This window comes from Coregonus clupeaformis, chromosome 14 (assembly GCF_020615455.1).
Source record: "Coregonus clupeaformis isolate EN_2021a chromosome 14, ASM2061545v1, whole genome shotgun sequence".
Classification (NCBI taxonomy): Eukaryota; Metazoa; Chordata; class Actinopteri; order Salmoniformes; family Salmonidae; genus Coregonus; species Coregonus clupeaformis.
In genome coordinates this window covers 36,068,832-36,082,678 of record NC_059205.1, presented here as the reverse complement: position 1 = coordinate 36,082,678, position 13,847 = coordinate 36,068,832, and the positions used below count along the sequence as shown (strand labels likewise).

The following is a 13,847-nucleotide window of genomic DNA, read 5'->3' as shown; positions in this document are numbered from 1 at the left end:
TTTTTGTTGTTCTATTTTTATAATTGTATATATATGTGTATATATATATATATATATATATATATATATATATATATATTTTTTTATATATATTATTATAATTTTTAATTATTTATTTTATGGGGGGTGGGGTAAGAAGGATTACTTTATACTATTCCAGGTATTCCTTAAAGAGGTAGGGTTTCAAGTGTCTCCGGAAGGTGGTCAGACTCCGCTGTCCTGGCGTCGTGGGGGAGCTTGTTCCACCATTGGGGTGCCAGAGCAGCGAATAGCTTTGACTGGGCTGAGCGGGAACTGTGCTTCCGTAGAGGTAGGGGAGCTAGCAGGCCGGAGGTGGATGAACGTAGTGCCCTCGTTTGGGTGTAGGGTCTGATCAGAGCCTGAAGGTAAGGAGGTAACGTTCCCCTCACAGCTCCGTAGGCAAGCACCATGGTCTTGTAGTAGATGCGAGCCTCAACTGGAAGCCAGTGGAGTGTGCGGAGGAGCGGGGTGACATGAGAGAACTTGGGAAGGTTGAACACCAGACGGGCTGCAGCGTTCTGGATAAGTTGTAGGGGTTTAATGGCACAGGCAAGGAGCCCAGCCAACAGCGAGTTGCAGTAATCCAGACGGGAGATGACAAGTGCCTGGATTAGGACCTGTGCCGCTTTCTGTGTAAGGTAGGGTCGTACTCTGCGAATGTTGTAGAGCATGAACGTGCAGGATCGGGTCACCGCTTTGACGTTAGCGGAGAACGACAGGGTGTTGTCCAGGGTCACGCCAAGGTTCTTCGCACTCTGGGAGGAGGACACAATGGAGTTGTCAACCGTGATGGCAAGATCATGGAGCAGGCAGTCTTTCCCCGGGAGGAAGAGCAGCTCCGTCTTGCCAAGGTTCAGCTTGAGGTGGTGATCCGACATCCACACTGATATGTCTGCCAGACATGCAGAGATGCGATTCGCCACCTGGTTATCAGAAGGGAGAAAGGAGAAAAGTAATTGTGTGTCGTCTGCGTAGCAATGATAGGAGAGACCATGTGAGGATATGACAGAGCCAAGTGACTTGGTGTGTAGAGAGAATAGGAGAGGGCCTAGAACTGAGCCCTGGGGGACACCAGTGGTGAGAGCACGTGGTGCGGAGACAGATTCTCACCACGCCACCTGGTAGGAGCGATCTGTCAGGTAGGACGCAATCCAAGAGTGAGCAGCACCTGAGATGCCCAACTCGGAGAGGGTGGAGAGGAGGATCTGATGGTTCACAGTATCAAAGGCAGCGGATAGGTTCTAGAAGGTTAAGAGCAGAGGAGAGAGAGTTAGCTTTAGCAGTGCGGAGATCCTCCGTGACACAAAGAGCTGTCTCAGTTGAATGACCAGTCTTGAAACCTGACTGGTTTGGATCAAGAAGGTAATTCTGAGAGAGATAGCAGGAGAGTTGGCTAGAGACGGCACGCTCAAGAGTTTTGGAGAGAAAAGAAAGAAGGGATACTGGTTTGTAGTTGTTCACATCGGAGGGATCGAGTAGGTTTTTTGAGGAGGGGTGCAACTCTCGCTCTCTTGAAGACGGAAGGGACATGGCCAGCGGTCAAGGATGAGTTGATGAGCGAGGTGAGGTAAGGGAGAAGGTCTCCGGAAATGGTCTGGAGAAGAGAGGAGGGGATAGGGTCAAGCGGGCAGGTTGTTGGGCGGCCTGCCATCACAAGTCGCAAGATTTCATCTGGAGAGAGAGGGGAGAAAGAAGTCTAAGCATAGGGTAGGGCAGTGTGAGCAGGACCAGCGGTGTCATTTGACTTAATAAATGAGGATCGGATGTCGTCAACCTTCTTTTCAAAATGGTTGACGAAGTCATCCACAGAGCGGGAGGAGGGAGGGGGAGGAGGAGGAGGATTCAGCAGGGAGGAGAAGGTGGCAAAGAGCTTCCTAGGGTTAGAGGCAGAGGCTTGAAATTTAGAGTGGTAGAAAGTGGCTTTAGCAGCGGAAACAGAGGAAGAGAATGTAGAGAGGAGGAAGTGAAAAGATGACAGGTCCGCAGGGAGTCTAGTTTTCCTCCATTCCCGCTCGGCTGCCCGGAGCCCTCTTCTGTGAGCTCGCAATGAGTCGTCAAGCCACGGAGCAGGAAGGGAGGACCGAGTCGGCCGGGAGGATAGGGGACATAGAGAGTCAAAAGATGCAGAAAGGGAGGAGAGGAGGGTTGAGGAGGCAGAATCAGGAGATTGGAGGGAGAAGGATTTAGCAGAGGGAAGAGATGATAGGATGGAAGAGGAGAGAGTAGCGGGAGAGAGAGAGCGAAGGTTGCGACGGCACATTACCATCTGAGTAGGGGCAGAGTGAGTAGTGTTGGAGGAGAGCGAGAGAGGAAAGGATACAAAGTAGTGGTCGGAGACTTGGAGGGGAGTTGCAGTGAGATTAGTAGAAGAACAGCATCTAGTAAAGATGAGGTCGAGCGTATTGCCTGCCTTGTGAGTAGGGGGGTGAGATGGTGAGGTCAAAAGAGGAAAGGAGTGGAAAGAAGGTAGCAGAGAGAAATTAGTCAAAGGCAGACGTAGGGAGGTTAAAGTCACCCAGAACTGTGAGGGGTGAGCCATCCTCAGGAAAGGAACTTATCAAGGCGTCAAGCTCATTGATGAACTCTCCAAGGGAACCTGTGAGAAAGACCCGTAGGGAGAGCCGTGTGAGTGAAATGAGAGGTACTTTGGAGCGGGCAGCATATAGGGAGAAGTGCTACAAAAGGCATGGATCTTTTTAGGGGGCATTATGGCCACACAAAGGGGATGCCGCCGGGAAATTGAAGGCATTATCAAGTGCTTCTCAAATTGTGAATGAGAGACTAACGAAAGTGTGTACAGCCTGCACAAAAAACAAAGCAGAGCTCATGTCTTTCATGCGACTTTTTTCAAATCATCATTAGAGTCGCATCATGCAGCCTTACAATGTATTAAATATCAAAACATATAGCCCAACATTTCTAGAACAACTAAAGTTACATTGATAACTCTAAATTAAGCATATAGGAGTACCTATTTCTTTGTTAACCGCTCAACACAGAATAGCCGCATATGCGCACTCGCTAAAAACGTTTGGAGAAAATATCCTTTCTATTTTATTCAGCTTTGTTCAATTGTATTCTTCATACTATAAAATAATATAAAATAATGCCACGGAATTCTAAGCAAATCTTGTCTGCTAAATGAACTAGTGTAGCCCACAGCCATATGGCATAGCCAGATCAGGACCTAACATAAGGACAACTCAGAGTATGCTATTCTGTTCTTTTGAAATAGACTACATTTTCTTCATATGATGTTTCTTTAGACCTGTCTAAAATAAATAATGGATTTATTGTGAAGGTGTAGGCTATATTACATGGATTTATTAGACTTTTTAAAAATGTAGATGTTCCAAAGGTCTGCATCAGTGGCTTGTAGACTGTGTGGAAGCCAGGAGATGCTAAATGTGTTTATGTTAATGAACGGACAATTACCGTGAGACCGACAGTTATTTGCTTGACAATCACCGGCTGACGAAATTTCATGATCGCCACAGCCCTATCTGTGAACAACATACAGTACCAGTCAAAAGTTTGGACACACCTACTCATTCAAGGGTTTTTCTTTATTTTTACAATTTTCTACAATGTAGAATAATAGTGAAGACATCAAAACTATGAAATAACACATATGGAATCATGTACTAACCCAAAAAGTTTTAAACAAATAAATATATTTTAGATTTTAGATTCTTCAAAGTAGCCACCCTTTGCCTTGATGACAGCTTTGCACACTCTTGGCATTCTCTCAACCAGCTTCACCTGGAATGCTTTTCCAACAGTCTTGAAGGAGTTCGCACATATGCTGAGCACTTGTTGGCTGCTTTTCCTTCACTCTGCGGTCCAACTCATCCCAAACCATCTCAATTGGGTTGAGGTCTGGTGTTTGTGGAGGCCAGGTCTGATGCAGCACTCCATCACTCTCCTTGGTAAAATAGCACTTACACAGCCTGGAGGTGTGTTTTGGGTCATTGTCCTGTTGAAAAACAAATGATAGTCCCACTAAGCGCAAACCAGATGGGATGGCGTATCGCTGCAGAATGTTGTTGTAGCCATGCTGGTTAAGCGTGCCTTGAATTCTAAATAAATCACAGACAGTGTCACCAGCATAACATCCCCACACCATCACACCTCCTCCTCCATGCTTCATGGTGGGAACCACACATGCGGAGATCATCTGTTCACCTACTCTGCGTTTCACAAAGACACGGCGGTTGGAACCAAAAATATCAAATTTGGAATCATCAGACCAAAGGACAGATTTCCACCAGTCTAATGTTCATTGCTCGTGTTTCTTGGCCCAAGCAAGTCTCTTCTTCTTATTGGTGTCCTTTAGTAGTGGTTTCTTTGCAGAAATTCGACCATTAAGGCCTGATTCACGCAGTCCCCTGTGAACAGTTAATGTTGAGTTGTGTCTGTTACTTGAACTCTGTGAAGCATTTATTTGGGCTGCAATCTAAGGTGCAGTTAACTCTAATGAAGTTATCCTCTGCCGCAGAGGTAACTCTGGGTCTTCCTTTCCTGTGGCAGTCCTCATGAGAGCCAGTTTTATCATAGCGCTTGATGGTTAAATCTGTTTTACCTCATTTCTACCAGCATGTTAAATGTGCAACCAGAGGGAAAAAAACTCTAGACCACCTTTACTCCACACACAGAGACGCGTACAAAGCTCTCCCTCGCCCTCCATTTGGAAAATCTGACCATAAATCTATCCTCCTGATTCCTGCTTACAAGCAAAAACTAAAGCAGGAAGCACCAGTGACTCGGTCAATAAAAAAGTGGTCAGATGAAGCAGATGTTGCTCTGGATAAGAGCATCTGCTAAATGACTAAAATGTAAAATGTAAATGTAAATGTAATTCTTCCGATGGCATTGAGGAGGACACCACATCAGTCACTGGCTTCATCAATAAGTGCATTGATGATGTCGTCCCCACAGTGACTGTACGTACATACCCCAACCAGAAGCCATAGATGACAGGCAACATCCGCACTTAGCTATAAGGTAGAGCTGCTGCTTTCAAGGAGCGGGACTCTAACCCGGAAGCTTATAAGAAATCCCGCTATGCCCTCCGACGAACCATCAAACAGGCAAAGCGTCAATACAGGGCTAAGATCGAATCGTACTACACCGGCTCTATTGCGCTCTACACTGCCCTTTCGCACCTGGACAAAAGGAACACCTATGTGAGAATGCTATTCATTGACTACAGCTCAGCGTTCAACACCATAGTGCCCTCAAAGCTCATCACTAAGCTAAGGACCCTGGGACTAAACACCTCCCTCTGCAACTGGATCCTGGACTTCCTGACGGGCCGACCCAGGTGGTAAGGGTAGGTAACACATCCGCCACGCTGATCCTCAACATGGGGGCCCCTCAGTGGTGCGTGCTCAGTCCCCTCCTGTACTCCCTGTTCACTCATGACTGCATGGCCAGGCACGACTCCAACACCATCATTAAGTTTGCCGATGACACAACAGTGGCAGGCCTGATCACCGACAACGACGAGCCAGCCTATAGGGAGGAGGTCAGAGACCTGGCCGTGTGGTGCCAGGACAACAACCTTTCCCTCAACGTGATCAAGACAAAGGAGATGATTGTGGACTACAGGAAAAAGAAGAGGACCGAGCACGCCACCATTCTCATCGACGGTGCTGTAGTGGAGCAGGTTGAGAGCTTCAAGTTCCTTGGTGTCCACATCACCAACAAACTAACAAGGTCCAAGCACACCAAGACAGTCATGAAGAGGGCACGACAAAACCTATTCCCCCTAAGGAGACTGAAAAGATTTGGCATGTGTCCTCAGATCCTCAAAAGGTTCTACAGCTGCACCATCGAGAGCATCCTGACTGGTTGCATCACTGCCTGGTATGGCAACTGCTTGGACTCCGACCACAAGGCACTACAGAGGGTAGTGCGTACGGCCCAGTACATCACTGGGGCCAAGCTTCCTGCCATCAGGACCTCTATAAAAGGCGGTGTCAGAGGAAGGCCCTAAGAATTGTCAAAGATATATAATAAAATAATATGCCATTTAGCAGACGCTTTTATCCAAAGCGACTTACAGTCGTGCGTGCATACATTTTTGTGTGTGGGTGGTCCCGGGGATCGAACCCACTACCTTGGCGTTACAAGCGCCGTGCTCTACCAGCTGAGCTACAGAGGACCACACACCAGCCACCCTAGTAATACACTGTTCTCTCTGCTACCGCATGGCAAGCGGTACCGGAGCGCCAAGTCTAGGTCCAAACAGCTTCTACCCCCAAGCCATAAGACTCCTGAACATCTAATCAAATGGCTACCCAGACTATTTGCATCCCCCCCCCCCCCTCTTTTACGCTGCTGCTACTCTCTGTTTATTATCTATGCATAGTCACTTTCATAACTCTACGTACGTGTACATATTACCTCAATTACCTCGACTAACTGGTGCCCCCGCACATTGACTCGGTACCGGTACCCCCTGTATATAGTCTCGCTATTGTTATTTTTACTGCTGCTCTTTAATTATTTGTAACTTTTATTTCGTATTATTTTATATTGTATTTTTTGGGGAGGGTTTTGGTATTCTTTCTTAAAACTGCATTGTTGGTTAAGGGCTTGTAAGTAAGCATTTCACTGTAAGGTCTACACTTGTCACAACACAATAGATTGGATCAAACACACTAAGAAGGAAAGACATTCCACAAAGCAACTTTTAACAAGGCACAACTGTTAATTTAAATGCTTCCAGGTGACTACCTCACGAAGCTGGTTGAGAGAATGCCAACAGTGTGCAAAGCTGTCATCAAGGCAAAGGGTGGCTACTTTGAAGAATGTCAAATATAAAATATATTTTGATTTGTTTAACACTTTTTTGGTTACTACATGATTCCATATGTGTTATTTCATAGTTTTGATGTCTTCACTATTATTCTACAATGTAGAAAATAGTGTAACTCAGTAAAATCTTTAAAATTGTTGCATGTTGCGTTTATATTTGTGTTCATTGTAGTAAGAGAGGCAGCTACAGTCACAAGCAGTGCTTAGTGTTCATCTCTCATACAACCTACTGAATTAAACAATATCCAGAAGAGATGCAGTACATACTCATCACAAGCCTCCGAGGGAAGAGTGTACAGTGATTACAGCATGAAACGTCATCTGAAGAATATATACCTTGACCTTGCTGTGACTGAGCATATGGGAAAACGGAAGCAGATATGAATGACTCATTCAGTGTATTTGAGGGGAAGTGTATTAAAGGAAGCTTTTATTTACATGTACATCCACTGTGACTGAGGCATACCAGTATCATTGACTGTAACAATGGCACTTCTTCCTATTGCGTTCCTATGGTCAAACTGTCAACCAGTTTGTCTGAATGTGGAAATGTCCATCCAGTTGTAATCGAACTGGACATACTCTTAAATGAAAGAAAATTCTTATTTTCACTGGTTCTCCCAGGTGAGGCTCAGATGCTTTGTTCTGTACGTGTTATAATTATCTTAGGTAGGGCAAAGATTTACGTTCCCTTCATAATAGCCCTTACAGAAGTTGTGACCTCTTTGTTGTATGTGTGAGCATCAACATACACTACATTGTGAGTGGGAGTGATATTGGATGTGTTTTCTATTAAACATACCAAGTTGTCAGTAGTAATCCCCAGAAAATGATTTGCTGGCTGTTTCTGACCAGTAGGGAATGGCTGAAAGTGCGTGACCACAAGAGGAGTTGTTGGCATGATTTTCAAAAGCTTGATGCATTTCCATGTTATCCATGCTGTCGCCAATGCAGTTGTCATGGCATGCAGTATAGACTGTTGATGCAATAAGGAATATCAACGTAAGGACATGATTTTTGTAAAATTCATTTGGGAATAATGCCATGGATTTCACACAGTCTTATAGTTATTACCTTGACAATGTATGTTTGTATGTAATACTATGCAAATGTAACTGCATGCATTATTTATCCCATCTACTATGCATATTGTTTCAATTGCATTGTGGGCCTAATGTTTAGGGAGAGAATTCTGTGTTGGCCAGTAGTCATCAATATTTAACAGCTGTTATTATTCTTTACAGGCTAATGTAGCTTGCCATCCTGCACGCAATGGCTTGAACAGACGTGAGGCCACTGTTGGGGATATGGAGGAGATTGACAGATGGTTTAGTTGCGTAACAGTGTCGCCTCAGCCAGCCAACTCCTACTCTCTCGCTCTTTTTCTCTTGCTTTCTCTCTGTCCACCCCTCCCTCCTTCTGGTGATCCTGACTCGGATTTCCTTGTTTAGTCATGTAGGGGGTGGCCGGGAAGCCAGGAGGGTGGAAATAAGCTAATGAGGTGGCTCGGTGCAAATTTCCCGCCCATTTTCCTCTCTGGCCCCCTCTTGCCGCTGGTGAATATATATTTGTGCTGTGAACACGCAAAGGCTGTCAGACAGCAGAGTCTCTCACGCGTACCGGGCACAGTCCCTTCTGCTCTGTGCTCTCCCTCCCTGGCCGACCAGGTGATACCACAGCACAGGGAAGCAGTGGGGCAGGGGCAGCATCTCTCATCTGTGGTTACCAGGGAGACAAGTGTAAACACTGCCTCTCTCCAGACACATAATGTAGGGTCTATACCATTTAATAATAGCTTGAAGAAAAAGGGAAATTGAAAATGATACTGTAAAAAATTGGAAATGGTTCATAAACTGAGTAGGTACACAGGCTTGTCTAATAGACTAGACTTAACATAGTAAATAAAAAATCCGGGACACTCCAATGAGTATGATATGTTACGTTTGGTATAGTTACATAAGACAGAAGGCTATTTCAGGCAAAAACGAAAGGAAGGTGGATGGGTGGGCGTATAACGCGAACGTCTAACAACCCAAAGGTTGAGTGTTCAATCTCATCACCGAAAATGTAGCATTTTAGTTAATTAGCAACTTTGCAACTACTTACTAGTTTTTAGATACTTTGCAATTACTTTCCATTTTAGCCAACCTTTCCCTAACCCTAACCCTTAACCCTTTAACTTAACTCTTAACCCTAACCTTCACTCTAACCATAACCCCTAACCCCTAGCCTAGCTACCGTTAGCCACCTAGTCACCTAGCTAACATTAGCCACAACTAAAAGGAATTCTTAACACATCATACCTATTGCTAATTTGTATCATATTGTATGAATAGCAAGTTCGTAACATACCATACAAGTTGTAATTCGTAACATATCATACGAAATGGATGACATGTACAAATTAATACATACCATACCAAACGTAACATATAGCGTCCCGGACTTACGTTTACTATGTTACGTCTACCTGTGAGTGCAGGTTGGTGTACAACAGTGTTTGACTCTCTCTCTCTATCCCTCACGCTGTCCGTCTCGCTCTCTCTGTGTGTGTGTGTGAGAAAGAGAGTGAGAGCTTTCTAGGACATGTTGTGGCATCTTGCAGTAATGAGTTCATATCAGTGTGCATAGTATGAGACAACTGTGAGAATGTGTATTGTTATTGTGGACCCTAATTGACTGATTACTCATTATACATCTAATAAACCTGTTAGTCCCCTCACTGAGAAGGTGTTGTCCTTTTTCCTCTTATCCAGCCATCCAGGAGAAGCCATGCAGAAAGCACATCATGAAGCCGCCTTTGAACCACAAGGATACCAGGAAAGAGAGCCTGCCCATTGGGACCCCGGGGACCAGCAGCAGCATGGTGGAGAGTGACCTCTTACTGGAGGTGAGACAGAGCGGAGAAGAAGGGTCAGCCTGTGGTTTGTCCTCCCAATAGAGCACTGATGAACGATGAGATGAGAGAGCACTGATGGGGCTGGGAAACGGCAATGACTGGGTCATCAGTCTTGGACGAAAGCAGTCTACCATGCCGTGATTGTGTTTTTTCTTAAAAATTCAGAGGGCAAAAATGCCAAATAAAATCTTGAATGAAAAAATACACAAAGTTGAATTTAGCCAAATTTATTAATTGAGGTATAGAATACAGTGGGGGAAAAAGTATTTAGTCAGCCACCAATTGTGCAAGTTCTCCTACTTAAAAAGATTAGAGGCCTGTAATTTTCATCATAGATACACGTCAACTATGACAGACAAAATGAGAAGAAAAAAATCCAGAAAATCACATTGTAGGATTTTTTATGAATTTATTTGCAAATTATGGTGGAAAATAAGTATTTGGTCAATAACAAAAGTTTCTCAATACTTTGTTATATACCCTTTGTTGGCAATGACACAGGTCAAACGTTTTCTGTAAGTCTTCACAAGGTTTTCACACACTGTTGCTGGTATTTTGGCCCATTCCTCCATGCAGATCTCCTCTAGAGCAGTGATGTTTTGGGGCTGTCGCTGGGCAACACGGACTTTCAACTCCCCTCCAAAAATGTTCTATGGGGTTGAGATCTGGAGACTGGCTAGGCCACTCCAGGACCTTGAAATGCTTCTTACGAAGCCACTCCTTTGTTGCCCGGGCGGTGTGTTTGGGATCATTGTCATGCTGAAAGACCCAGCCACGTTTCATCTTCAATGCCCTTGCTGATGGAAGGAGGTTTTCACTCAAAATCTCACGATACATGGCCCCATTCATTCTTTCCTTTACACGGATCAGTCGTCCTGGTCCCTTTGCAGAAAAAACAGCCCCAAAGCATGATGTTTCCACCCCCATGCTTCACAGTAGGTATGGTGTTCTTTGTCCTCCAAACACGACGAGTTGAGTTTTTACCAAAAAGTTATATTTTGGTTTCATCTGACCATATGACATTCTCCCAATCCTCTTCTGGATCATCCAAATGCACTCTAGCAAACTTCAGACGGGCCTGGACATGTACTGGCTTAAGCAGGGGGACACGTCTGGCACTGCAGGATTTGTTTCCCTGGCGGCGTAGTGTGTTACTGATGGTAGGCTTTGTTACTTTGGTCCCAGCTCTCTGCAGGTCATTCACTAGGTCCCCCCGTGTGGTTCTTCGATTTTTGCTCACCTTTTTGTGATCATTTTGACCCCACGGGGTGAGATCTTGCGTGGAACCCCAGATCGAGGGAGATTATCAGTGGTCTTGTATGTCTTCCATTTGCTAATAATTGCTCCCACAGTTGATTTCTTCAAACCAAGCTGCTTACCTATTGCAGATTCAGTCTTCCCAGCCTGGTGCAGGTCTACAATTTTGTTTCTGGTGTCCTTTGACAGCTCTTTGGTCTTGGCCATAGTGGAGTTTGGAGTGTGGAGTTTGAGGTTGTGGACAGGTGTCTTTTATACTGATAACAAGTTCAAACAGGTGCCATTAATACAGGTAACGAGTGGAGGACAGAGGAGCCTCTTAAAGAAGAAGTTACAGGTCTGTGAGAGCCAGAAATCTTGCTTGTTTGTAGGTGACCAAATACTTATTTTCCACCATAATTTGAAAATAAATTCATTAAAAATCCTACAATGTGATTTTCTGGATTTTTTTCCTCAATTTTTCTGTCATAGTTGACGTGTACCTATGATGAAAATTACAGGCCTCTCTCATATTTTTAAGTGGGAGAACTTGCACAATTGGTGGCTGACTAAATACTTTTTTCCCCACTGTATGTATTGATGATATCGTGGCACAGCGGAGCTGCTGGGAGGATGGGTGTAGGAACAGAACATTGCGTTCCCCAACCCCCACCTTCTCCATCCCAGAATCCCCGCCCTCCCCTTGTCACAAACCGCTAGAAAATCTCCCTCCCTCAGTAGCGTGACACCAAAGCAACTGACCATGATGCTGCTCAATGAAGATCGTGACACTGTTAGGTCAGTATCACACCAGAAAAGGGAAAAGGGGACCCAGCTGACCTGGGCTTACTCGAATTACACCGGAGGTGACAGGGCCTGGCAAGGAGCAGGCCAGAGTCACGCAAATGTCAAACACATCAGCTCCAGCCAACACGGGGAAGTTAATGAGGAACTCTGCATGGTGTTTCCTCCCCTTCTCTCCATGTTTTACTCTTCATATCAGGAGGCACGAAAACACCATTTTTTGTTTATTTTGTTCTGACGTCCATTCTTATCAGAAATAGAGATGTTGTATCGAAAGGATTTACCAATGAATTACTCATCAATCAAGTGCAATTGAAGTTGGTCCCCTGTGCTCTTAGTACATTCAGGTCCAAAATTATTGGCACCCTTGATAAAGATATGCAAAAAAGACTGTATAAATGGGAAAATTATTAGAAAATTACAATACAATTGCTCAGAGAAAGATTTTATTTAACAAGTAATAAAATACATTCTTAAAAAGATAGGTGTGAAAATGATTGGCATCCCTGTTTTCAAAACCTTTCAATACCTCACTGAGCCTTTTTCTCAAATGTTTTATGAGATTGGAGAATGCATTGGGAGGGATCTTAGACCATTCCGCCATACAGAATCTTTCCAGATCCTTCGTATCCTTCATCTGCGCTTATCGACTGCCCTCTTTTTTTAACGCGTTTTTGTATATATATTTTTTAAAGAAATTAAAAAATAGTTTGGCAACCCTGTTTGTAGGCTTTTAAATGATATTAAACTTAACCGTTTATTTTTTCCAGTGATTAAGACAGGGATGTCTCATGGTAGGGTGGGGTATGCAAAATGGATCAACTTTGATTACCTCTATCTCCTAAATGTTTTGGAATTCAGGTAAAGAAAAGTTACTTTCTGATCACTTCTACCATGGGCAAATATGTAAAGACATTTTCGTTCAAATCAAAAGGGGTGCGGTCAAAAAGTTATTAAAATCAAATGGAACGACCCTATGCTGTTTCCGTGTATAAAGATGTATCCATGTCTCTTGTCTCCTAGTCCCTGACTGGTTTTGCCTTGGTGGTGAGCACAGATGGGTTGATATTCTACGTCTCCACCTCCATTGTTGACTACCTGGGCTTTCATCAGGTATGTTATAATCACATCACTTTGTATTCTCAAATTGTGTATTATGACTCATCAAAATGGTCCTAATTATTGAGGGTAAATTATAAATAATTAAAGTAAATTAGTTGAAATACAGTACCATTGTACAAGCCTTTAATAAAAAATTACATTCTGAGGAAAAATTGTACAGCATTGTAGAACGGGTTTAAAGTAAAACCACCAACGATAGAAAATGCAACAAAATGTACACTTTGTTTTTAATGCAAAACCATGATGCCATTTTAGTCATTAAATGAAACAAGACAGAAATCTAAATATGGTTGTATGAAACAGATGACCAACCAAGTCAATAGTTGAAAATAGCCAGTTGTTTAATTCACAGGATTTTAATGACAATATGAGTTGTAAGTAAACAGAGCTTACTTCATTTACTTCACGAGTTTGTAACTGTCCTTTTTGAGTGAATAGCTTTCTATTGGGCCTCATTAAAGTGTGGGTTTTAACATGGGAAGGAGACAAAAGAGACTGTTGATCGCTTCTCTGATGCTCAACAATACGGGTGTTTCACAGGGCAAGCGTTCAAAGCGTTGCGTGCAACAGAAGCAGATATATTTGGGACGGTTGAATACTTTAGCTGGGAGTCTGTCATTTTTTGAACAGTGGGTATAGCTTGAGATGGAAAAAACAAGAGGAATTACGAGTGTGGGCTGGGATTTCATCAGGGTAGCGTTGCATCTGTCCTCATGCAAGCAGCTCTGGTGTCACGCAAAGCACAAACAAGGCAGCGAGGAGGGCTTCCCACTATCCCACCGACTGAGGAGAGGGGAGGCCGGGCCCTATATTATAAATGCAAACTGTAGGGAGTCATAACTCATTACTCACTGATTCAACTGTTGTCACCAATTACCCTGCTGTGATAAAAAGTCATTAGTAATTACTCAACGTTTTCACTATCTACTTCTCCGTTTTATTG

At 43.9% G+C, this 13,847-nt stretch overlaps 1 protein-coding gene across 1 annotated transcript in view; it reads left to right on the top strand.

Moving 5' to 3' along the window:
- The window catches only part of LOC121581311 (aryl hydrocarbon receptor repressor-like), a 53,599-nt gene that overhangs the window by 36,795 nt on the left and 2,957 nt on the right, over positions 1 to 13,847 (top strand). The window contains exons 3-4 of the mRNA XM_041896845.1: positions 9,600 to 9,733; positions 12,806 to 12,895. Coding sequence (XP_041752779.1) covers positions 9,600 to 9,733; positions 12,806 to 12,895 — 224 coding nt within the window. The remainder of the gene's footprint in view (positions 1 to 9,599; positions 9,734 to 12,805; positions 12,896 to 13,847) is intronic.